We start from the raw sequence: 22,367 nt of genomic DNA on the forward strand, positions 1-22,367 counted from the left end.
GGGTCTCAAGACGAGATATCGTCATGTACATAACATCAGTTAGTTATAACTTCACGCGTGAATGCAATATGTCTATCTTCATATGATTTACCTTCGAACCCCCAGGCTCGAATTGTTAATAACACTAGGCAAATACTTAAGTACCTAAGTAGCTCAAGGTTGCATATCATCGATATATCTAGATATTCCTAGATCAAAACAATGTGATACCCTATTTTGCTCGTTCGCGTGGGGCTCTGTATGCTGTGAAAGGTCTCATGCTTCTCGTGGCCCGTAACATATGACGGAACTACCTACCGACCTAATCGTGCTGTATTAGTAAAGCCTTCATCCTACACCCCCTATCAGAACTCACTTACATTAACGATCAGGGGCTTCTTATCGGTAAGCTGTATTCAGACTACCGTCTGCCGAGCGCAATGGTTTCTTGCGGTTTGCCCAGAATAGGTAGAATAGGGCTTGGAGCTGATGTTGTATTGTCTCCGAATACCACCTAGGCTAACTCAAGCGACCGTGAACCAAACGGAGCCATCACCTAGGTGATCTTTTGGGGTCGTCTTGTTCCTTCGTGCCAGTATTTTCGAGCATGTTTACCTAGATCTGCAGAAGCGGCATCAGCAGATTCCACTTTTGCTCTTTTATTCCCGGTCCGGGAGTTGTAGTTCTGGGCCCAAAGTGCTGATTTGTAGCATCGCCATCTTCATGTTTGATGTTTCATTATATAGCTTATCATGTTCAAACATGTGATCAGAAACAAATCCTACTGCGACTCTAAGGTTTGAAGAGACAGTAGAAACATCGGAGATAAACATGATAGGTTTGGTCTCTTGTGAATATGGCTTGCCATCGCCCGGCATATGTGCGGAGCGAAGGATGCCTGGAATGGCGGTACAGGACGGAACCGAACTTCGAAGTGATCAGTCATATAGGATGTATATATATGCATATATTTAATAGAGAGCCTACCTCTACCCTAAATAAGCCGTTACACAGCAGCTTGCTTACTATGAAGAATAATCAATGGATATACATAAAATCTGCACAAGTAAGATGGTTGAAGATGATTTCTGCCTAATTTGGGTTCGTAGGAATCTGTAACTGTGTCAGATATGATGTGAAATGCTGCCTCGCCAGATTCACCTAGGTCAAAAGTGAGTCTGGCATGGCTGCTGCATGGTGTGGCAGTGGCCTACATGCTGTTTAGAGCCTTGTGTTAATTGGTAGGTAAGCCTCACGATTCGAGTTGGACCCCCTTCGTGTAAATATAAAGCCAGCCGCTCTATTGAAGGAGTTGTAATGCTATTTCTCCTTCATATTTTGTGTTCCCTATTATATCTCTTCGTTTGGATAGATCAAGAGCAGCGTGTCGATATTTGCCTCTTTGAATTTTCTTTACGGCAAAACCCCTGAATCTATACGGGGAAGATGGGTTGGGTGCACAATGTACCAGGCGACACTTTGACGGAGGGGCCGAAGATCGTAGCAGTCGGGGCTGTCTTGACAGGACTATCTCTGTGTTTCGTATGCCTTCGAGGCTACGTCAGGGGTTGGCTTGTTCGCAATGTCGGAATTGGTATGGCTACCCCCTGGGCTAACTCCCCTGGACGCGACCTTGGTGCTGACAATGGATCTCTCATCAGACGATTGGATTATATTCGCTACTTGGGTAATGACCCCTTTAGCGGCTTCTCTTGCCCATGATCATCTCCCTAACTAAGCTCGGTAGATTCTCTCGTTTGTTTTCTTTATAGTATCCGCAACAGGTAGGCATGCACTCACCACTCGATCACTTCGCAATAGTCGTTAACGTAAACCTGATATAGAAACCACGTGGGGCCTAGGGATGGAAGATGTCGAAGATATGCCGGATCAAAATGCCCGTATCTCTGCAATGGTATGACGCCCAGCCATTCATCCGTCATTTGTTGCCTGTACACACTAACGCAGAACAGCTGGATTATGCGAGCTGGCCCTTGTATGCATGGCACTGCTTGGGATGGAAACTATCTGTTTATTCTGAGATGAGTTAACCAAAGTCTAGATATATTCTTAGCGTCCTCGGATTCAAACTGAGTCTGCTCTGTTCATACCTTCGATTCGTTCACCAAGGACAGCCCATGTGCATAAAAGGCATAACGTGCGTGTTGGTCACCACCACACTCTTCCACTTGTCGTGTCTAGTGGTCCAGCTAAATATTTGCCATCCGGTAAGACGCGTCGAGCGTGATCTTTCCACGAACAACTATGTTGACACTTAAACGCGAGTAGGTTGCGAGGCACTGGGATCCGAATATCCCTGGCCAATGCATAAACGTGATTCCATTCTATATGGCTTCATCAGCATTAACAATTGTCTTTGACTTTAACGTGTAAGTACCTACCTACTGTGGTCAAGGTCTTTTCTCGCAAAACGACGAGCAAACAGTCTAACCTGTTATGCAGTATGTTTCTTCCATTCCCAATCCTCATCAAAACCAAGATCAAAACGCGCCGGAAGGTCATGGTTCTTGGCCTCTTTGCCATTGGCTTCTTTATTACCGCCATTCAAATTATCCGCATTCAATGTGTCAAGGACCTTTCTCCTAGTCATCCCAACAATGCGCCTCTACTGTTATGGTCGATAATAGAGGTAAATCTGGGTATAATGGTCGCATGTGTACCCGTATTTCCACCTCTATTCAAGCAGAAACGTAAGGGATCCAGCAAGGGCACATCAGTGTCGTCTGCGCCGTTATCGCCGCGGGGGAGTGGTAATTGCCCCTGCAACATGGCTAACATCCGGAGGTTTACGAAAGCCCGCCTTCCTTCTGAGGACGAGACATTTGATTTGGGGAACAATGCAAGATATTTGGCGCGCACGGATGGATGCGAGGTTATTCCGCCTGGGAAGAGCCAAATCATGAGGGAGACAGATATTGTGGTTGTTGAACAGGCTGCCCCTACCCACACAGGATATTCTCGCGGAATGGGACACGAGGATACTCAGATAGCGGATTTCGAGTGCTGGGCGACAAGGACTCACGTCGGCTTCGGGGATAGATATCCATCAAGTGATTGGTTCGAGTCTAGGCCCGGATAACCTGATATTGGCAACTCATAATTTGATAAAGTGGTAGGCATATCTGTCATAGAGGTTTGAAATGATTCGAAAAGTTGTCCAAGGGAATAATACTAACCCTACGGATACCTACGTTGATGTCCTGTGGTCAGGCTCGGGAGGCTCTGGACGTAACAAAGCTAGAGCCACGCTTGTACACTGGGTATATTTATTCGGTCAGATACACTGTCATAAACATGTAGACATATACACCCATATCAACAGATCAGGATATCTATAGGGGGAGTTAATAATCCATTTGTATTGCTTGGTCTTTCTGAGGTTCATGTGATTGCATGACGCGTTTAGGGGTGTCAGGCGTTGTATTTACCTAGTTAGTACTTAACCACGTAGATGCATAGAGAATGGATGATTACTCGCGTCGTAAACATATTGCACCTGTATAAGGTTTTAGTTGACCTCGTTGACGTGCTTCTATGTAGTGCATACTCCAGGTCTCGGAAAATCTGTGGCGTTTTATTGATGACCCTAACGTAACGCATAGATTCGTCATGAATCAAGCATCACAACGATATTAGCCATCATTGACTCTCGGGCCCGGGTATTAGTGATTCATATTGTGAATATAAGGACCCTGCACCTGCTTAGAATTTGGGTGGAAATAGAATATGAGTAGAAGAAAGTAACACAATAGAGAACTTATTGAGTAAAATAAAAAGATGTATACGCAATCTATTCGCAGTCTCAAATCGCCGTTTAGACGAATCTCAATATTTGCCCGATCGAATCCTATCGTACCAGTTAGAATGGCCAGCACAAACAAGTCGCACGCTACAGGCGGATCCAAGGTTCCTGGAAAGATCCAAGAGAAGGTTCCCAAGGGCGTTGAAGAAAGCCTCCCTGATTCTGTGAGCCAGCATGTCTTTATTTGCCTTTGGGGGTTCTTTGATGATATAATGTACTAATTCGTTGTTTTGTTATAGATTCATCCCACTGGTGTAACTTCGGACGGATCTGACAAGACACATGCTAAGGATGGTGGGGAAGCATCTATTTTGCCCAAGAAAGTTCAAGAGAAGGTTCCCGAGAAGCTTGAGAGAGCTATACCCAACATCATTCATGACACTGGAGATAAATAGAGATATTCCGAGGTGGATGGTATTTATGAGATCTATAGATCATGTCAATTAGTTGGTAGTTTTGTCCATGTAATAATATCTGTTGCTATTGGTAGTTATTATAAATCTGAAATGTGAAGGGTGAAAGTCAAATTGTTGAGCCATGTTTGTAAGTTGCATCACTGTTTGTTTAATGCCTTTGATCCCTATTGCACACATTGCATAAACATGCACATAATCTACATAAACATGCACATAGTCTACATAAATAGAAGTGCTGTCACTCATAAACCCCACGTCAAAATACATAGATACTTGCGGGGCATTTTGAATATGTACCTAATGGTGAGAAGCTTAACCTGAATTCATTACATTCCATCTTCTAGGCTTAACCAGGTCACCAGGCTTTGACCTTCCAGAAACTACTATTACATTGTGCCACGATACCTCTTCACTTCTTTTTGCGCAAACCAAAATAAATCAAAATAAACCATTGTACCTGCCACAGTCCCTTCAAGTTCCACTTGGCACTGCATCTTCATATCTTCCTGAGCCACCCCTCCATTCTTCGTCCCTCATCTACCTAGTGCTGTGTCATCATGTCCACCACTCTAGTCAACGGCGACGAAGGCCTTGAGCCAACACTACAGTCTATTCTAGATCAGAGAACCTTGCGATGGATTTTTGTTGGTGGTAAGGGTGGTGTGGGAAAGACGACAACCTCATGCTCCCTGGCCATACAGCTCGCCAAAGTCCGCCGCTCTGTCCTGCTCATTTCCACCGATCCCGCCCACAATCTGTCCGATGCCTTTTCGCAAAAGTTCGGCAAGGAGGCGCGCTTGATCGATGGCTTCACCAACTTAAGTGCCATGGAGATCGACCCGAATGGAAGCATACAAGACCTACTAGCTGGACAGGCTGATGACAACACTAACGACCCAACGGGTGGTATGGGAAGCATGATGCAAGATCTAGCGTTTGCAGTGAGTGCAGAAACATGATTTTACATTGCGCCCTACCGGCTACCGGAACTAATGCTTAATGAACACAGATTCCCGGAATAGACGAGGCCATGTCCTTCGCAGAGGTCCTGAAGCAAGTCAAGTCACTTTCATACGAGGTCATCATCTTTGATACCGCACCCACCGGCCACACCCTCCGTTTCTTACAATTTCCGTCCGTATTGGAGAAGGCTCTCGCCAAGGTCTCCCAACTTTCTACCCAATACGGCCCATTGCTAAATGGCTTCCTCGGCAGCCAAGGCACCCTTCCAAATGGCCAGAACCTGAACGAGATGATGGAGAAGCTCGAGAGCCTTCGTCAGACTATTTCTGAGGTCAACACACAATTTAAGGACGAGAACTTGACCACCTTCGTATGCGTCTGCATAGCCGAATTCTTGAGTTTATACGAGACAGAACGCATGATCCAGGAGTTGGCTGGCTACGGCATCGACACCCACTGCATTGTGGTGAACCAGCTGCTGTTTCCTAAGCAGAGCAGCAACTGCGAACAATGCAACGCACGACGGAAGATGCAGAAGAAATACCTGGATCAGATCGAGGAGTTGTACGACGAGTTCAACGTCGTCAGGATGCCGCTCCTGGTGGAAGAAGTTCGCGGCAAGGAGAAGCTGGAGCGGTTCAGCGAAATGCTGATCCAGCCCTATGTACCCCCGGAGTAGTTCGCATCAGTACAGTCCATTGACTTGTGTGGAGTCTAGTAGCGCGGCGTTTTGATGCTCTTGGCTGTGTGAATGTGTAATATAGGGGGGTGATTCCTAGGAATTTTAATCAAGGCTCTGGTTTTAATGGCATACGGACGGTATACATGCTTACAAGATATGCAAGCACGTACATAAACCAATACGCCCGAGTCTTAATTCCGCTACTAGCAACAGTGAAATACTGTAATGGAAAAGCAATCTCAGACCTCACCGCCGACTACTACGCCTTAGACATAGAAATGAAATCGATTAAACAATAAAAAGATCGCCTAAGTTTTTCTAAACTCCGAATAATGCTGCGAGGGGATTTTCATCGCATGGATAGGCGCATAGTCGATCCTAGGTAGTAGGTAGACAAAAGTCCACAGCTTCTAGAATTAGACATAAGTGGGTGCGTAATCGACGTATTTACAGGTATCGATCGTGTATGCTGGTAGCGACGTTTCAACCCGTGACATCAGGAACATTGCTTTTTTTTACCCTCCATGATTAGGTAGGTGACTAGGTAAGGATCCGAGTTGCAAATACTTGATATTTCCATGAAGACTTATAAATCATATATGCAGGTCCCGGGGACTTTGCGGATTTTACTAAATCTAAACCCGGCCGGTATCCAGGCTTAGTTAACTCTATGTCCTGGTGTATGTATCAATCATGGTATAAAAAAGGTCGTGGTGTTTCTTTCTAGCTTGAAGAAGATAACTACATGCATAGAGCTCAGCATAGTGCTTTGGTCATAGCCACGTACCTAGTTATTCAGTTTCGATATCACTTCTTCATCCGCATCATGCAACCCTTCAAAGTCTACAACGGCCCGCACGGGCAAGGGCCGAACCCGTGGAAAGTGCTGATCGTGCTCGAGGAGCTCGGGCTGCCCTGGGAGATCGTCTGGATCCCCTACGGCGAGATCAAGTCCGAGCCGTACACGTCGCTCAACCCCAACGGGAAGCTGCCGGCCTTCATCGATCCCAACAACAACCAGCCGGAAGGCATCACGCTTTTCGAAACGGGAGCGATTATTAATTATCTCATTGCGACTTACGATACAGAGTTGAAGCTCACGTACGGGGATGGCAGAGTGCAGGAGAAGTGGCTGCTGCAGAGCTGGCTCATGCTCCAGATGAGCGGGCAGGGACCGATGTTCGGGCAGAAGAGTACGTGCGCTGCTTTTTTTTTCTTTTCCCTTTTAGACTTCAATGTTCTGTTATCTATGTATACCTACCATAAGTACTTACTAAGTACCTACCTAACTATTAACAACCCTTCTAACCGCGAGAAAACAGTGTGGTTCACGCACGTGCACAAAGAGCGAAACCTAGAATCCGTGCTCGAGCGGTACGGGAGCGAGGTGAAGCGGATCATGGGCGTGGTGAGCGGGACGCTCCGCAAGCAGCGGGAGAAGCTAGGAGGCGAGGGGGCTGAGGACGCGGAGGTCTGGCTCGTGGGCGACAAGTGTACGTACGCGGACCTCGCGTTCGCGGCGTGGAACCCGCTGCTCGTCACCCTGTTCCCCGAGCTGCCCGCCGACTGGGTCGAGAAGGAGTTCCCTGAGTATTATCGCTGGAACGCGAGTATGCTGAGGCGGGAGGGGACGAGGAAGGTGTTGGAGTATAGAGAGGAGTGTATACGTACGATGAGGGATACGGGGATACAGGTCGTGCAGAGACAGAAGGACGCCGGGCAGATCCCGGAGTATAGGCAGTCTATGGGGGTAGGAAAGTCATGATATTGAAGGGGTATTCTGTTTTGTGTGTGTGCAAGTACTATGTAGTGTATGTACATATGTAGGTAGATAACTACTACATACATGTATGTAGTTATGCTGGGAACACAGAGTGTTACATACCCCTTTTTATCGCATGTGACAGTGACGTCAGTCATGAGCTTACCGCTTTTTGCTTCTTGATATTAAATCGGTACTTCGACTTCAACATGGCATTGAACTTCTTAACAGCGCAACTAAATTATATACTTGGGTGAGGATATATCCTCGATAAAGACTGTCAAGCTGCAATTGGATTCACACCTAGGCACATACGTATTAGGTAGGCATAACAACTTACTTGGGCAGTTATATCAACTATCGATTCTGTTAGGCGAATGATGTCTGCCGTATTGATGTGGCAGGTGGGGCAGCTACTACTAGTAGTACCTATGCAAAGCAGGACCAAGCCATCTCAGGGGAAATAGTGGGTATCTAGTAGTTAGGTTATTGTACTACTAGTAGTAGTACAAGAGGTAGGGGTTCTATGGCGGGGTAGGTAGATCTGGTGTGTTGAACTTCCTTAGATTGAACTTTTGCTTTCGTTACACCTTGACCGTTTCAGACTCAAAGTGTTTCTGTCGTTGCTTTTTCTCCTTTTCTATATCAATACCACTAGGACGTATACCATCTATTATCTACTAACTAGAAGTATCTAAGAACCTGCTTGACCTAGTACCGAATAGTATATGTGAAAGAGTAGGCAAACATTGAAGAAAGAAAAAAAAAAAAAGAAGAGAACCTTGGAAGACACTCAGAAACAAACATGGCCGCCGATATCCCCGTTATCGATGCTCACATCCATCTCTTTCCCGAATCAGAGCTTCCAACATTGGCCTGGTACAAGCCAGAGAGTCCGTTAGCGAAACAGTACTCGATAGAACAGTACAAGGCTGCTACAGAAGGTTCTACGCCGAAGGGCTTCATTTTCCTGGAGTCGGATCGGAAGAATGACTTGGAAGCTGGAGAGAAAGACGGCAGTGGCTGGGAAGACCCATTAAAGGAGGTTGCCTGGCTGAAGCGCATCGTTACTGGTCAGCCCAAACCGGGTGAGGGCCACACTGAAGAAGACGCCTCCTTATGCCTGGCTTACATTCCGTGGGCGCCCATGCCCAGTGGCGCTGCTGCCATGGAGAAGTATATCGATCTAGTAAAGCAGGAGGCTGGTGAGAGCTGGCCTAAGGTCAGGGGCTTCAGGTACTTACTACAAGATAAGCCGAGCGGGACCATGTTAACGGACAAGTTCATCGAGAGCTTGAAGGTCCTTGGTCGCAAGGGTCTCGTGTTTGATTTGGGCGTCGACCAACACAACCGCGGCAGGGCCCAACTAGAAGAGGTTGTCGAGATGATTGATCGCGCACATGACGGAGTACCTGAGGAGGAGAGAGTCACCCTTATAATCAGTGAGTTGCCAGCAGCCTTGCAACCTGAGGCTGTCGAACTAATTTTTTGTAGACCACCTATGCAAGCCAGATCTGTCCATCTATAACGTACAAACGAGCCCATCCTTCATCGCGTGGCGCACGGCCATCTTCACACTAAGCAAGTGCAGCAAGACATACCTAAAGCTATCAGGTGGCTTCTCGGAAATGCCCGAGTCACTACGACAGCGTTCGCCTGAGGACATTTTCGATGCCATAAGCCCGTGGCTTAGCGTCGCCCTGGCCGCCTTCGGCGCCTCCCGCATCATGTTTGCTAGCGATTGGCCTGTATGCACGGTTGGCGTCGGCGAGGATGCCTGGCACAAATGGAAAAAGATTGTCGATCGCATGTGCTGGATGGCCTCCTTCGAGGACGAGGAAAAGCGGTTGATCTTCGGTGGCACGGCAGTCGAGGCTTACGGTATCAAAATCTAAAATCCAGAGTTTGTTATTTATCCAAACTATGGTTCTGGAAGAAAGAGGTCGAGGTTGAAAAATAGCGATGCAAAATTTCTACATTCACACGCGCCCATGACGCCCCATATCTTACGCATACTCGAATATATAATCAAAAAAATGAACGACGCATGATATTTATCTACATACCCACCTCTTCTCATACAGATACGTCGTGGATATATCCGCGCTTACTTAGGTACTGACCTAGTTATTGCCTACATAATAGTCAGTCAAGTACCTACTTGGGGATGTTCATCGCATCGTCCAACTGATTGGTTGCGGGATAAGAAAATCATATCTAGCATATGCACGGAATAACGTATCTTAGGAGTAGCATGTATCAAATTTTTACTCCTTGGTGTGCAATTGTTTTCTTTGCTGAGACTGCCATACACTACAAAGTACTCACCCCCTATTCATATCATTGACACATGCACCCTACAATCAGATTCTTATCTGACTGGTTGTACCGAGGCACATATCTGGATAGGTATGTGCGTACGTCCAGCAGACAAACTACCTACCTAGGGTACATAGTACATACCTAGTAACAACCTCAACCTTCCGAGGTCATCGTCAACTACTAGGCAGGCAGGTACCTACATATATTATACACCCAAATTGCGAGGCCCCTAGGGAGGTATGTAAGTCGGCGAGATCACAAGAACGAGTAGAACTTGGAACTTGACTGCCAGGAAATCTTTCTTCTCCTTACCTAGTAGTATGTATGTATGTATGTATTTTGTAACGTAACGTACCTAAACCCAACCTGCCTGCCTGCCTGCCTGCCTGCCTAAGAATAATTCCAGTTACGTAAAAAAAACAATTCCATTTATCAATGAAGGAGTGAATCCATTCCATCCCAATGATGGAAACCGAGAGAGATGATCTCAAACCTGAAGAATGATTCTTCTTTTATCTTGTAGGGATTCTCGCGAGTAGGGGGTTCCCACTACGGTACCTCCCTAATACCAAGCTGTCTAAACCGAAAGGCAAGAAAGAAGAAAGAGCAAAAGCATTACACAAGTCGCGAGCCAACTGATTCCAGAATATCTACTACCTTCTCTAACCAATGTATGTTTTGGAAGTCTCCTCTTATATAACGTAGCTGAGTATTTAGGTAGGTAGGTATACGTCCCCGTCTATAGATAGTATCTCAATGAACAAATTATCTAAAAATATAAAATATATAAAAACGCCGTCAAACCGCCGCTGCAATGACCTGCCCTAGGGAATTGATGCTTACTATAAGACGCTTAACCTTATTTTACTACCAACTACCAACTACCATCTATAGAAAAGCCCAGAACATTGCCATCATAAGTAACGAGTATATACCTCCGCTGGTGAGGAGCTTCTCGGCGCCGTTTGTGGCCATACCGCAGCAGGCGCGGTCGTAGGTGACGTTGTTCATCTGGGCGGCGACTTCGAAGACGGAGCCAGCGTAACCTCCTTGTTCGTAATAGTCGACGTTGAGGAAGTTGGGGGCGCGGCCCCAGTCGCTGCGGCAGTTGTTGGCTGAGACGCCGAGACTGCCGAAGCCGGTGACATTGTTTGTCACGTTTAGCTCCGTTCGGGCCGGCACTAGCATGTCGGCTCCGAGGATGGTAAGTTCAATGTTCAGATTGTGGTTGATCATATATAGTCTGTTCTTGGCATCGTCGCTGGACAAGTCTGGTGGGCGTTGTACGGTACAGGGGAAGCTCTGGTCGACGGGGTCGAAGGGAGTTTCCCACATCTGCGAGAACTCGTCTAGGAGCCATGGGTACTCTGTTTGGTTCGCCATATAATCCATGAACATCACAACTCGTTTACCCATCAAGACCATCTCGCTCAAGGTAGGCCAATCATTTAGAGTCATGGGAGCATACGGAGGCGTGTAGACATAACGTAATATACCGGTTTGTTCTATGTATGGGACATAGAGACTAGGCACAGAACTGTAGCAATAAGTTAGTTGTGATAGCTATGAGGGATGCTGTTATGAGGTATGTTTACTAGTTTCCATTCCCTAAGAGAACAGTGACAACATCGTACGGATGAGATGCGACCCAGTTCTTGACTTGGGTAAGCCAATCAGTGATGGGACCGGCATCAAGAATATCGCAAGACGTGTGACAAAAGTGCGGTTCATTTCCACCAGTCGGCCACTGTATTTGTGCTTGGATAAACCGGACACCATCGTTCAACTGTGCCGTGACGTCGTACTGTTGATTCGCGGCAAGGTTGTTGGGTGTGACGAAAGGGGAGTTGTGGCAAGCAACGTGGGTGATGTTACTATATTTCCGATTGCAAAATTCTGGATAGTTATTACACGGCTGCGTATTCGTTACTTGAGGTGTGGCTGAAGACGTAGAGCTAGAAGAGAAGTTTCCGGCCAAGGTTGTCGTCGATACAGCGGAGCCGGTTAGGAAGGTTACTGTTTCGCTCGTTGACTGGATTGTTGACCTAGAAGTAGCATTGTCGGAGGCCATAGAAGTAGCTCCATTATCCATAGATCCCATATCTGTTCCCAATGTTACCTGGGTGGTTGGCGATTGATAGGGGCCTGTCGGAGTCTGGACTTCGCTAATACTGAGTGTAGACCCAGTTGCGGTGGTTCTATCATCGCTAATGGTTTCTTGACCCAGCACATTGGCGGCAACTGCTCCTAGTAATAAAAGGCTTTTAAATCTGGACGCCATGGCTTTCTACCAGTATAAGGAGATGGTTAAGGCTATGTTGTCCAACATAAAGCCTGGGGTACTAGGTAGGTATCCAACGTATTAAAGGATGGGGGGATGGAGTATTATGTGAAGTGAGAAAATAAATAAATATAACGGAGAAAGAGGTTGTCATGTATGGGCCCTCTACTGCTTCATCTGAAAAGTGTCAGGTTAAAGAGTTAAACTTACGTGCTAAGCTGCTAGTAAGAGGCAGGTATGCTATATTCAAGCAACTTGTACAGTACGTAAGTCTACGAACCCCCACGGACCAATGTTGAGTAACCATCAACATTGAATGATGTTCGCTACATGGAAATACTTACAAGTACATAAGGTCTACATGAATGTGGGCCATCCTAAAAAAATTATTAGAGTTCCGTGTGGTGAATGAAAGATCAACAGCTGTTTTATGTCTCGACCTGGCGCTACAAAATGATGTCAGCGGTACTCCGTATTGTGGATCAAAGCTTTGAGCAGGCTGAACGGCAGGCATTTGGGGCATTTGGGGCATTTGGAGCTTGTTGTAGCAAAAAAGTTCTGATTTTCATTATCAAATGCAGCTTCCTAGTCTTGGCTGATCAGAATCAAACCATCTCTTTAGTTTCTATTAACTATTATACTCATTCCTATAAAAATATTTGCAAGATATTTACCTATTATTATTCTGCTTGCGTGATTTTCTTCTTACTATAACATGTTGTTGTTGAAAATATGTTACAGTTATGTTATACACAACTGTAATAATTACACTGCCACATAACGAATACGTTGTTTTCAGCTCGTATTAATAATAAAATGTCATTTCTCATCATTCTCCTTAATAACCCTGACATCAAGTTAATTAGGTTCTATGTTTTAAGAACCCCCAGGACAGAACAACTCGATAGGTACCCACAGCCTGGTTCAGCCTGTTCAGGGCTATAGTACCCATAAAATGTCTCAATAATGTCTTGGCATGGTGGCAGTGAGTGCAAGATCTATGTTGACCGGCATTCGGCATCCCTAGTAGGTACTATCCCTACTATGTACCCAGTACCCAGTTTTATACTTTATAGTGGGGATATTACCCAGGTACATGCATGTACAGACTTCAAGCACTCAATGCCAAAGCTGTCGAGGCTCCAAGCGCCTTCAATGCTAAAGCAGAACAGAATAGTTATAAGTACTTGACTGTACTTCTTCAGTACACTATAATAATATTCTGTTACCAACTTAAGATCATCTAGTTATCGAAGTCCAATCAATTCAATAGGTCGGATGATCCTTCCTTCGGATCAGGATCTACAGCATGTGTGTACTCGTAACCTTGGTGACTAGCTGTTGATCTAATTGTCTAATACCTTCTTCGTTGTCTTCCCTCTTTTACATAGCAGCCATAGCAGCCATAGTTATTACTTTCACGTGCATTGGTCCTCTGGAGAACTGACTACTTGTCCGTCTCAACGACTCAAGCCTGATTTTCCCACATTTCAAATCAACTTACGTGTGTCCGGACCGTTCCTCACCATTTACGGATAACCCATATCTAAGGCTGTTGTTGGGGTAGAATCTTGGATCGTGGAAAACATTTGGACGGATTTCAAACTCATCCAACGTTGCATCCCGTTGTGAATATGGCTTTCGGATCCATCCCTAGGTTCCGAAAGCGAACGGCGCCGTCCTCTCCTGCCGAAACCCACGATGCGAGCTCCGAACCGAGTATTGAAAATCCGGCCGTCTTAAAACGGGCGACGAAGACACGACGTAATGCGATTGGAATATCGTGTTTCTGTTACCTAGTTGCCGTTGTCTTCCTAATCCTAGTATGACTTTCCTAGCTGTCACTTACTTCTTGGATTATTGTCGGCCTATATTCATCTAACCACTGCAATGTAGATCGAAGTAGGCAACACGAAAAATACCCGAGTTCTGAATGATATCTATTTCTTTAAGCTCGATCTTTCCGATATCCTTCCCCAGTCAGCGCCAACCAGTTTGACTTTACAAAACTCGATTGCGCGAACCTTGGGTCTCCATGACTTCTATCAGGTTGGCTTATGGAACTTTTGCGAAGGATATGAAACCGAGTATGTGGCCAAATCTGCAACGTGCAAATCACGTTTTTTAAAAAGAAGCGCTGGCTAATGAGATGTAGTGGTATCACCTACTGTTCGACTCCAGCGACTCTCTACTGGTTTAATCCCGTAGAGATTCTGTTGGGGGAGCTGTTCTCGGGTGCTTCGATAGCGTTGCCTTCGGAAGTAAACAACATCTTGAACATTCTGCGCATTGCCTCCAATATCATGTTTGGATTTTTCCTCACCGGACTTCTTCTAAATTTTGTTTTGATATTCCTCGCACCTGTTGTCGTATATTCTCGATGGTGGAGCCTCCCATTTAGCATTATTGCGTTCTTTTCTACACTGATGGTTCTCATAGCCTCAATCCTCGGCACAGCTATGTCTCTTATTTTCAAGTACGCCTTAACATCACAGCCTGATCTCAATGTCAGTGCGGATGTGGGTATAAAGATGTTTGCATTCATGTGGATAGCAACTGCATTCACATTCTTTGCATTCATTATTCACTCTTGTCTAGGATGCTTCTGCACATCACGCCGAGATATGCGGACGGGACGGAAGGGTGGCAGTGTTCAGAGATCTAAGTCTACTAAGAAGACAGAGACATCAGGCTGATTGTTGGTGATCAAAGCCCTTTAATCTTAAGAGGTTGTAATCCTTCAAGGCGGCTGAATGAATTAATACTAAGAGAACAAGGGGAAAACAAGGGATGAAAGTGAGAGACAATGCCTTTGAATCATGTTTCGTTCTAGACTAAGGATTGGCGTTTGGAATAAGATAAATACGGACCTAGCTAGGTAGTTAGTTGACAAAAATGTATATAATGGTTGGATGCGAAACGTCCATATGATAAATGTGTCTGGTTGCTGAAGTTGTTCTTCATCTTGAATTTGTTCCGGTGCATATGAGTTAACTACAAAGGTACTTAATTTGCCTGGTCTCAATCTTTAGATTCATTACATAAGATCTCTGATCCGGTGTATTGTCGGACAGAAAAAAACACAGAAAAACAGACTTTTTACTTTATCCCGTTTTTGTTGAATTGTAAGAGCCAAGTGGGGCACTAGAACTTTGAAGGATCATTGATTTGATAAATACCTAAATAAGCTATGAGTCACGTGCTTTAGATTCAACCTTAGCGCCGTTTTTGTCTGACTAATACATAAAGTACCCAACTGTGTGTATTAAGCTTTTTGGGACCGACTCCGCAGCTCCGCTCCAGCACTTCTCCCATTTCCATTTCACAAGCAACTTGGAACTTTTCCTTCCATTTCTGCCGACAACTCCCATCACCTCTTTTTTTTAATCCTTCTACCCATATCCCTCATCAACCTTTCTCTCTCCATCATTTTTGCCACATTTCTCATCAACGTTCACGTGGTTTTTCTTGCGACCGCGACTACAACTGCGACTTCATAATACTACGATCGGTAATTATCTCCGCCCGCGCTCGATTCGACTTTCGCGACCGCGCGCTTCAGCCTGGAGCAATTAAATACCTACTAGCTTTCCTCATCCACGACTCAGCACTACTCGCCGTTACATACTTGAGACAAGCCATGGTCGCGTTGACCATCGTTAACTAACAAAACTGTTCATAGGGTATTGCTGGTGGGATAGACAGGAGGTCTTGGGCAATAAAGACAAGATTCTTACGGTGATCTGTGGTCGTCGTGTGGATTTTTCGGGTGGGATTCTGCCATTTTCATCACTTTGAGCTGATTTGGTGGTCAAATCCACCACTCGCTTTGTACATCAATCCCCATTTTCTTTCTATTGCAGTGTGAACTTGGACTACTCTTTCAAGTACAAACTAAATTGATACCCGTCTATCTTTTTTTGCCAACTGGTCCTTGAAGAGAGAAAACAAAAAGAGGCATCCGTCAAGAAATCACAAGTCACAATAGCCACAAATCTTCACTGTCACAGTATTGCAAAACAAACTCCACAGCTAAAGCTTGCGAGAACAACCTTTTCACCCCAGAATTGCAGCATCAGATTTCATCTCTAATTTTCTAGTATTCCTCATCATTTCAGGCCTTGTGATAAACTAGTCACAACCTATCAACCTTTTTCTACAGACTCTTGTAATACGTCTAGGTATATTACCTATCAAACCGTCAACATGACGTCCTCTGTGTTCTTCAAGTTCAAGTCCCAGAAGGAACCGTCGCGTGTTGAATTTGATGGTACCGGAATATCGGTTTTCGAACTCAAGCGTGACATTATTGTAAAGAGTGGCTTGGGTGATGGCACCGATTTTGACCTGGCCATCTACTCCGAAGATGGTAGTGAAGGTAAGCTTGTCTTTGGAACCACATGACGATGACATACTGACCAAGTCTAGAATATGACGATGATACTACCATCATTCCACGCTCTACAACTGTGATTGCACGACGACTACCCCCCCAGAAGCCGGGCGCCGGCCGCGCTGCGCGCTATGTTTCGGGCAAGATGCCAGCAAGCGCTAAGAATTCCTCCCGCCGTGAAAACGCGACAAAGGCTGCGAAACCCGCGTCTACCGCTCTTGCGCAGATGAGCGCCGCCATGACCGAAGAAGAAAAGATGATGGCAATGTTCCAAGCTCAATCGGAGCAGTGGAGTGTCCAGCAGGAGGAGATGGCACAGTAAGTCAAGCCTTAGAAGGGTAATTAGGTGTCCTAATATATTAACTTATTCATAGTCAAACTGCGGTTTTCAAGCCAGGTTCAAAAAAGCCAGTCAACGTTCCAGACCATGACCCCCCTAATGGTTACATCTGCTATCGATGCGGACAGAAAGGACACTGGATCCAAGTCTGTCCTACGAACGACAATCCTGAATTCGACAACCGCCCTCGTGTCAAGCGTACGACAGGAATCCCTCGCTCTTTCTTGAAAACAGTGGACAAATCAGCACTGCAGCAGACTGGCACGGACGGCGAGGAAGTCAAGCCGCCAACTGGTGTCATGGTCAATGCGGATGGAGAATTTGTAGTTGCAGAGCCTGATAAGGCTGCATGGGACAAGTACCAAGCCAAGACTAAATCTTCGGCAGCTGCTCAGAAGGCAGCATCTGCCGAGGATAAGGAACTTGAGGAGAAGGGACTGTTGTGCTCCATCGACAAAAGGATGTTCATAGATCCAATGAAGACCCCATGCTGTGCGAAGACGTATTGCAATGATTGCATCACCAATGCTCTCATTGAGAGCGACTTCATTTGCCCTGGTTGCCAAACAGATGGAGTGCTAATTGATGACCTCAAACCAGACGATGAGATGTCTACTAAGACTCAAAACTATGCCAAAGAAAAGGAATCGATCAAGGCCAAGGACCGATCGAAGAGTCCCCCCCCAGTGAAGTCACCATTTCAAACATCTTCTAACAAGGCAGATACTCCACCCGCAGACCTACCTAACGGCCAGGCAGTCGTTCCTGAGAAGACCAAATCCAAATCACCCACTGTATCTTCCACGGCGACCAAGTCTCTACCTACTAACGGAGCAAAGAAGTCATCCACCCCTGCCCCCTCATCAGGTTCTACTAGTGATACCCCCAAGCTATCGGAAACAACTTCCAACAAGCGACCAGCCGAGGATTTGCTGGAAAACCCGAAGATCCCGAAAGGGCCCAAGGCTATGCAACAAGCACAAGGATCCAAGGATATGCAAAACATGATGCAACCTGGCATGCCTGGCTTGCCGGGCATGATGCCAAACATGATGCAATTTCCTATGAACTCTATGAATGGCTTTAACCCACCTAACATGAACATGGCTATGATGATGGGTATGAACGGAATGAACCCGATGATGAACCCGATGATGGGCATGAATGGGATGTTCAACCCGGCCTCCTTCCAAGGCATGAATGGTAACGGCATGTTCAACGGTAGCTTTGGGGGCATGAGCGGCGCTGGCATGGGTAACATGAACGGCATGGGTATGAATGGCGCCTTCAATAACCAGAATCAGAATCCAATTCAAAATCAAAATCAGCACCAACACCCACCCAGACCTAACTTCACAACACCTAACAATGATAATGATGCTTACTTCCGCAAGCCTGTCAATCCTGGACGACACCAGAACCGACAACGCAGGGTTCGACCCAGCGATTATCGGGAGCTATGAACCTATACTTTCTCATATTCCTATAGCATCGGTTGTCCGGAGACGAACAACCACCGGTTGGGATGTGATTGACACTTTTCTTCTCACGACTAGCACGATTGTAAACTATACAGCTACTCATTATTGCATAGCATCATGACCCAAATGTCGGTCATTGGGCGTTAGGTTCGGTAGGGGTCCATCGTTGGACAAATATGGTAACAGGGCATCAGGGCGTCTTAAGTTGGCAGAGTTGACTACAGAACTACATAATCATAAGTAGTACGAAAGAAGCACAAGGCACAAGGCATTAAGGGTATAGGAAATGAAGGGGGCGGATTTTTTTTTTTTTTGTGTCGGGCCATGCTTCGGGGAATCAACTAGCACGAGCTCCTCAGGTTGGTGGTGGTGATGGTGATGGGGGTGGTGGCTGAAGGGATTCATGGATAGGTACCGATACCATTTGGGTTGATATCCTAAATTACACCCCTCTACATATGTCAGATAGGTAGAGGAAGAAGGAAAGAGGAAGACTCGCGTTTTGTTGCGAGTGTGACCGATGAATTGATAATGGTTTTGCCGAAGGAATTCTTTTCTTTTCTTTCTTTTTACGATGGGTGATTGATTGATTGCATTTTGAGATGTACTACCTAAGGGGAGATCAAAGGTACCGAATGGGTAGTGAGTAACTAGGTACATACATAGTAATTCTAGAAATTTGTTGAGGCTTCGTGTCTTCTTTTGATGGTGATGTGTAGGTAGGTAGTGACTACCGTAGCGGGAACCCCCCCCCCCCCCCCCTATTCGCGAGAATTGTTCTGAACTTCGTCCAATGGATCCATCCATGCACCCCCAGTGATAGATACCTAGGTAGACATGGGAGAAACCATTGGGATGCATGGATTTATTCCTCGTCGGACGTAGGTAATTAATTCCTACCTACCTACCTAAACTAACCTAGAACAACTCTTAGGCGAATAGACTGGTTTCGCTCAGCTTGGAATGCGTCTCCTCGTCTCCTTCGATTTAAGAATCGGTCATGCCCTCGTCTACTGGCGTTGCGCTGTGTAGGTTAGAAACGCTCTTCCCGTGGTCTATGTACCTATATTCCTCGGCTAGCTAGGTAGGTAGGTAGGTAGGTATTTACATACCTAGGCTCTGTATCTTCCAGGTTACTGGCGCGCCTAAATTTAGCTGACCAACATGTTATGTAAATAGGTACGGCAGCTGTTGACATTCACTTCAAACCGGGATCGCAAAACGTCACGATAAAGGCAGGTAGACACAGATAGGTATCAGTTTCGATGAATAGATTCAATAGTCTTCTATCCACCATGCGGCGGCAGCTAAGGTAGGTAGGTAGGTAGGTTTACTTGTAGGTACATCATGAGTTCTTTTCCTGTTCTTCTTCGCTGCCCTCCTGTATCCTCTCCTGGTCCAATTCATTCTCATATATCCCTTCTTCTTTTTTTGTGTGTGTGTTTTTAAGTATATTGTGGTGGGATATATAAGGTAGTAGGTAGAGGATTTGCAAATGGCTAAGCTCGGATTCATCTTCACGGGCCGAATCCGAGGCCAGTATCTTGACAGATTTTTCTTCTTCTTCTTCTCTTTTCATCCCCTGGAGCTGTCATTGGTTGTCGTCGGTGTTGTTTGCGAGGGGGTGGTTTTTTTTTGACTATTTCACCCCCCTTGGACAGACGATCTCACTGTGTTTCGCTAGAGCCCTAGGAAAGGAGAGAGAGAGAGAAGGGGTGGGGAGGGGCTTCCGGTAATGTTTTATGGGGAAAACATATCGAAACCATCGCACGATGGGTAATACGTATTTCGTTAAGCCAAAGGGCTAAAAGACGAGAATACATTATCCCCAGTCGTGGGGGCCGCAGCATCGACCCAAATTGAAAGATGGGGTGCGCGGGGAGTTGTTTTTGTCGTGGGCTTGGAAAGGATCGAAAACAAGAACCAGCTTGTTCGATCAACAGTCCGCCACATGGACAATGAATGCAATGTAACAACGAAGACGGGGGGCAGAGCTTGAAGAGAAACAAAAGGGGGTGTGTTTTTGCTCTATGCCCGTAAAAATGAGTGAACTAGCCTTGGTTGGAAGACGGCTTTCTCTTATTTATTATCTTCGGCCTTTTCTGGCGTGTATTAGTTTGTAAGTAGGTATTATCGTTCATTATGCGTTGCTGCTTAGTGGAACACATCTCTCCAAGATAGGGGTTGCAGGTCTTCACGCGCGGACGACGATGCCGTTTCGGCGCGAGTTGTGCGGGACGTAGCATTCCTCCTCCTCCTCCTCGCCGCTGGAGCAGTCGCTGTCGCTGTAGCCGCCGCATCGTGCGCCACCGCAGTCGATCTTGACGCGGTCGCCCTTGCGGGTGATGCCGTAGCGCTCGCAGGTGCAGTTGCTGCAGTCAGAGGCGGGCGTGCTGTAGCCGGAGAGTGATGAGCTGGGCGAGGAGCTGTCGGAGCGGTAAGACAGGTTGCTGGAGCCGGTGGAAGAGATGGGCGAGATGGCAAAGTCGGTGATGATGTCCTCCTCGTCGAAGCCGGTGCTGCCAAAGCGGGCGGTCAGCTCCTCGATGCTCTCCTGGTCGCAGTAGTCGGCGTCTAGGATGTGACGGGTTGCGTGGGGCGACCTTGGCTTGGGAGCGACAATCTGGGAGACGGAGAGGGGGCGGCCCTTGGGGATGTCAGAGGTAGAAGAGCGCTTGGAGGACCGGTGCTTCTCTCGCGACGAGGAAGAGGAGTGCTTTGACGAGCTCTTGCTCGAGCTGTGTGACTTGGATGAAGACTTGCTGGACTTGTCCTTGGGGACATCGAGGATGTTTAGTTCTCGGCCAGTAGTGGGCTCGACGGTCGAGGCCTCACTGGGGTTGTGCGCAACGTGGTATCCATCGATGATGTAGTAGTACCAGTATCGCTGGCCAGCCTCGAGGTTGCCCTGGAATCGGAAAGTGCCCTTCCACGAACCAGATTTGCTGGAAGACTTGTCCTTGGAAAGGGGGATTTGGCCATTGTAGTTGTCCCAAGAACCAAGCAGATGAACGGACTTAACGCCGGAAGAAACGCGAAGAGCGAAAGAAAGCTGGATAGTAGCCATTTTGATTAATGTTGTTATTGCAAAAAATTGACGTTTCTTAAAAATTTTCAATGGACTTTTGAGCAAGGAAAGCTAGTTTCTTGTTACTATTAGGGGGGAATTTGGTGATTGTGAATTAAGGGGGATTAGTTGACCGGCAACTTGAATATTGGTTTTTTATTTTTGTTAATTGGAATTAAGACGCAAGAGCACAGCTCTGTAGTCAGTAAAAGGGGAAAGAAGAAAAAAAAGGGGGAAGAGAGAAGAAACCAGAAACTAGCTTTGGTGTTTGAGTGCTTGCTAAAGAAAAAAAGAGAGAAAAGGAAGAGGAACACAAGCAGGATGGGGAGTATTATATCAACAACGGCCGGATGTGAGGCCAGGGTGCGGCCAGTATTCAGCCAAGCCATCTTGTTCGGCTTCCAGCGTACGGTGCCAGCAACTCCCCATCCGGCAAGGACTTGAGCACACACTACGGCAACTTGATGTGCGGGGCCGCTCGTCATGGAGAAGATCGCGGCCTCTGTTTGGCTGGTAACACTCACCTAGTCCAACGTAATGTCACTTGAGCACATCTCACTAGTAATCGGCCCAGGAAGAAGCTGATGTATGCGGTACTGCATATTGGGCGGCTAAGCAATAGAGTGGAGTGGGACATCAATGATCTGAACTAAAGAAGAACGGTACCAAAGTACAAGACTTTGCTTGATTTGAGGAATAAATAGAAACTAGGGCGGATAACATGGCCAAGCTAGTCGGGAAAAGGCGATTGGGCGTCTAAATTCTGGAGATGATTGGCGAGCTGGCTATCGTCCTGCAGCCAATAACCAGCATGGTTATCGCATATCACATCTGTTGGTTGTGTGCAGCGGACGAATG

General features: G+C 46.4%; 9 protein-coding genes across 9 annotated transcripts; 7 read left to right on the plus strand and 2 right to left on the minus strand.

The window, feature by feature from the left end:
* Positions 1-1,425: 1,425 nt before the first annotated feature.
* GGS25DRAFT_523612 (uncharacterized protein) lies at positions 1,426-3,079 on the plus strand (the record flags this gene model as incomplete). The annotated part of the gene is made up of 6 exons (XM_049264455.1): positions 1,426-1,666; positions 1,824-1,894; positions 1,953-1,975; positions 2,042-2,207; positions 2,269-2,369; positions 2,443-3,079. The coding sequence occupies 6 exons, from the start codon at positions 1,426-1,428 to the stop codon at positions 3,077-3,079; spliced, it is 1,239 nt and encodes a 412-aa protein (XP_049114603.1).
* A 785-nt stretch (positions 3,080-3,864) lies between these two features.
* On the plus strand, positions 3,865-4,197 carry GGS25DRAFT_523613 (uncharacterized protein; the record flags this gene model as incomplete). The annotated part of the gene is made up of 2 exons (XM_049264456.1): positions 3,865-3,966; positions 4,042-4,197. 2 exons carry the CDS (start codon positions 3,865-3,867, stop codon positions 4,195-4,197), a joined length of 258 nt encoding a protein of 85 aa, XP_049114604.1.
* A 307-nt stretch (positions 4,198-4,504) lies between these two features.
* Positions 4,505-6,389, plus strand: GGS25DRAFT_498702 (anion-transporting ATPase). Its single transcript, XM_049261727.1, has 2 exons — positions 4,505-5,159; positions 5,228-6,389. The coding sequence occupies exons 1-2, from the start codon at positions 4,776-4,778 to the stop codon at positions 5,858-5,860; spliced, it is 1,017 nt and encodes a 338-aa protein (XP_049114605.1). The 5' UTR covers positions 4,505-4,775; the 3' UTR covers positions 5,861-6,389.
* Positions 6,390-6,431: 42 nt separating this feature from the next.
* Positions 6,432-7,902, plus strand: GGS25DRAFT_498704 (glutathione transferase). The gene is made up of 2 exons (XM_049261728.1): positions 6,432-7,056; positions 7,186-7,902. Exons 1-2 carry the CDS (start codon positions 6,609-6,611, stop codon positions 7,626-7,628), a joined length of 891 nt encoding a protein of 296 aa, XP_049114606.1. The 5' UTR covers positions 6,432-6,608; the 3' UTR covers positions 7,629-7,902.
* Positions 7,903-8,430: 528 nt separating this feature from the next.
* Positions 8,431-10,233, plus strand: GGS25DRAFT_533127 (amidohydrolase 2; the record flags this gene model as incomplete). The annotated part of the gene is made up of 2 exons (XM_049265649.1): positions 8,431-9,067; positions 9,120-10,233. 2 exons carry the CDS (start codon positions 8,431-8,433, stop codon positions 9,518-9,520), a joined length of 1,038 nt encoding a protein of 345 aa, XP_049114607.1. The 3' UTR covers positions 9,521-10,233.
* A 182-nt stretch (positions 10,234-10,415) lies between these two features.
* On the minus strand, positions 10,416-12,694 carry GGS25DRAFT_498708 (PLC-like phosphodiesterase). The gene is made up of 3 exons (XM_049261729.1): positions 12,573-12,694; positions 11,543-12,482; positions 10,416-11,484 (listed from the first exon to the last, which is right to left on the minus strand). Exons 2-3 carry the CDS (start codon positions 12,226-12,228, stop codon positions 10,836-10,838), a joined length of 1,335 nt encoding a protein of 444 aa, XP_049114608.1. The 5' UTR covers positions 12,229-12,482; positions 12,573-12,694; the 3' UTR covers positions 10,416-10,835.
* A 669-nt stretch (positions 12,695-13,363) lies between these two features.
* On the plus strand, positions 13,364-15,192 carry GGS25DRAFT_498710 (SUR7/PalI family-domain-containing protein). Its single transcript, XM_049261730.1, has 3 exons — positions 13,364-14,051; positions 14,125-14,315; positions 14,384-15,192. Exons 1-3 carry the CDS (start codon positions 13,863-13,865, stop codon positions 14,922-14,924), a joined length of 921 nt encoding a protein of 306 aa, XP_049114609.1. The 5' UTR covers positions 13,364-13,862; the 3' UTR covers positions 14,925-15,192.
* A 1,242-nt stretch (positions 15,193-16,434) lies between these two features.
* GGS25DRAFT_523619 (DWNN domain-containing protein) lies at positions 16,435-18,424 on the plus strand (the record flags this gene model as incomplete). The annotated part of the gene is made up of 3 exons (XM_049264457.1): positions 16,435-16,606; positions 16,657-16,939; positions 16,996-18,424. 3 exons carry the CDS (start codon positions 16,435-16,437, stop codon positions 18,422-18,424), a joined length of 1,884 nt encoding a protein of 627 aa, XP_049114610.1.
* Positions 18,425-20,094: 1,670 nt separating this feature from the next.
* Positions 20,095-22,209, minus strand: GGS25DRAFT_364082 (uncharacterized protein). The gene has a single exon (XM_049258148.1). The coding sequence runs from the start codon at positions 21,507-21,509 to the stop codon at positions 20,637-20,639; it is 873 nt and encodes a 290-aa protein (XP_049114611.1). The 5' UTR covers positions 21,510-22,209; the 3' UTR covers positions 20,095-20,636.
* Positions 22,210-22,367: the final 158 nt, after the last annotated feature.

Source organism: Hypoxylon fragiforme (genome assembly GCF_022984875.1).
Source record: "Hypoxylon fragiforme strain CBS 206.31 chromosome Unknown GGS25scaffold_7, whole genome shotgun sequence".
Classification (NCBI taxonomy): Eukaryota; Fungi; Ascomycota; class Sordariomycetes; order Xylariales; family Hypoxylaceae; genus Hypoxylon; species Hypoxylon fragiforme.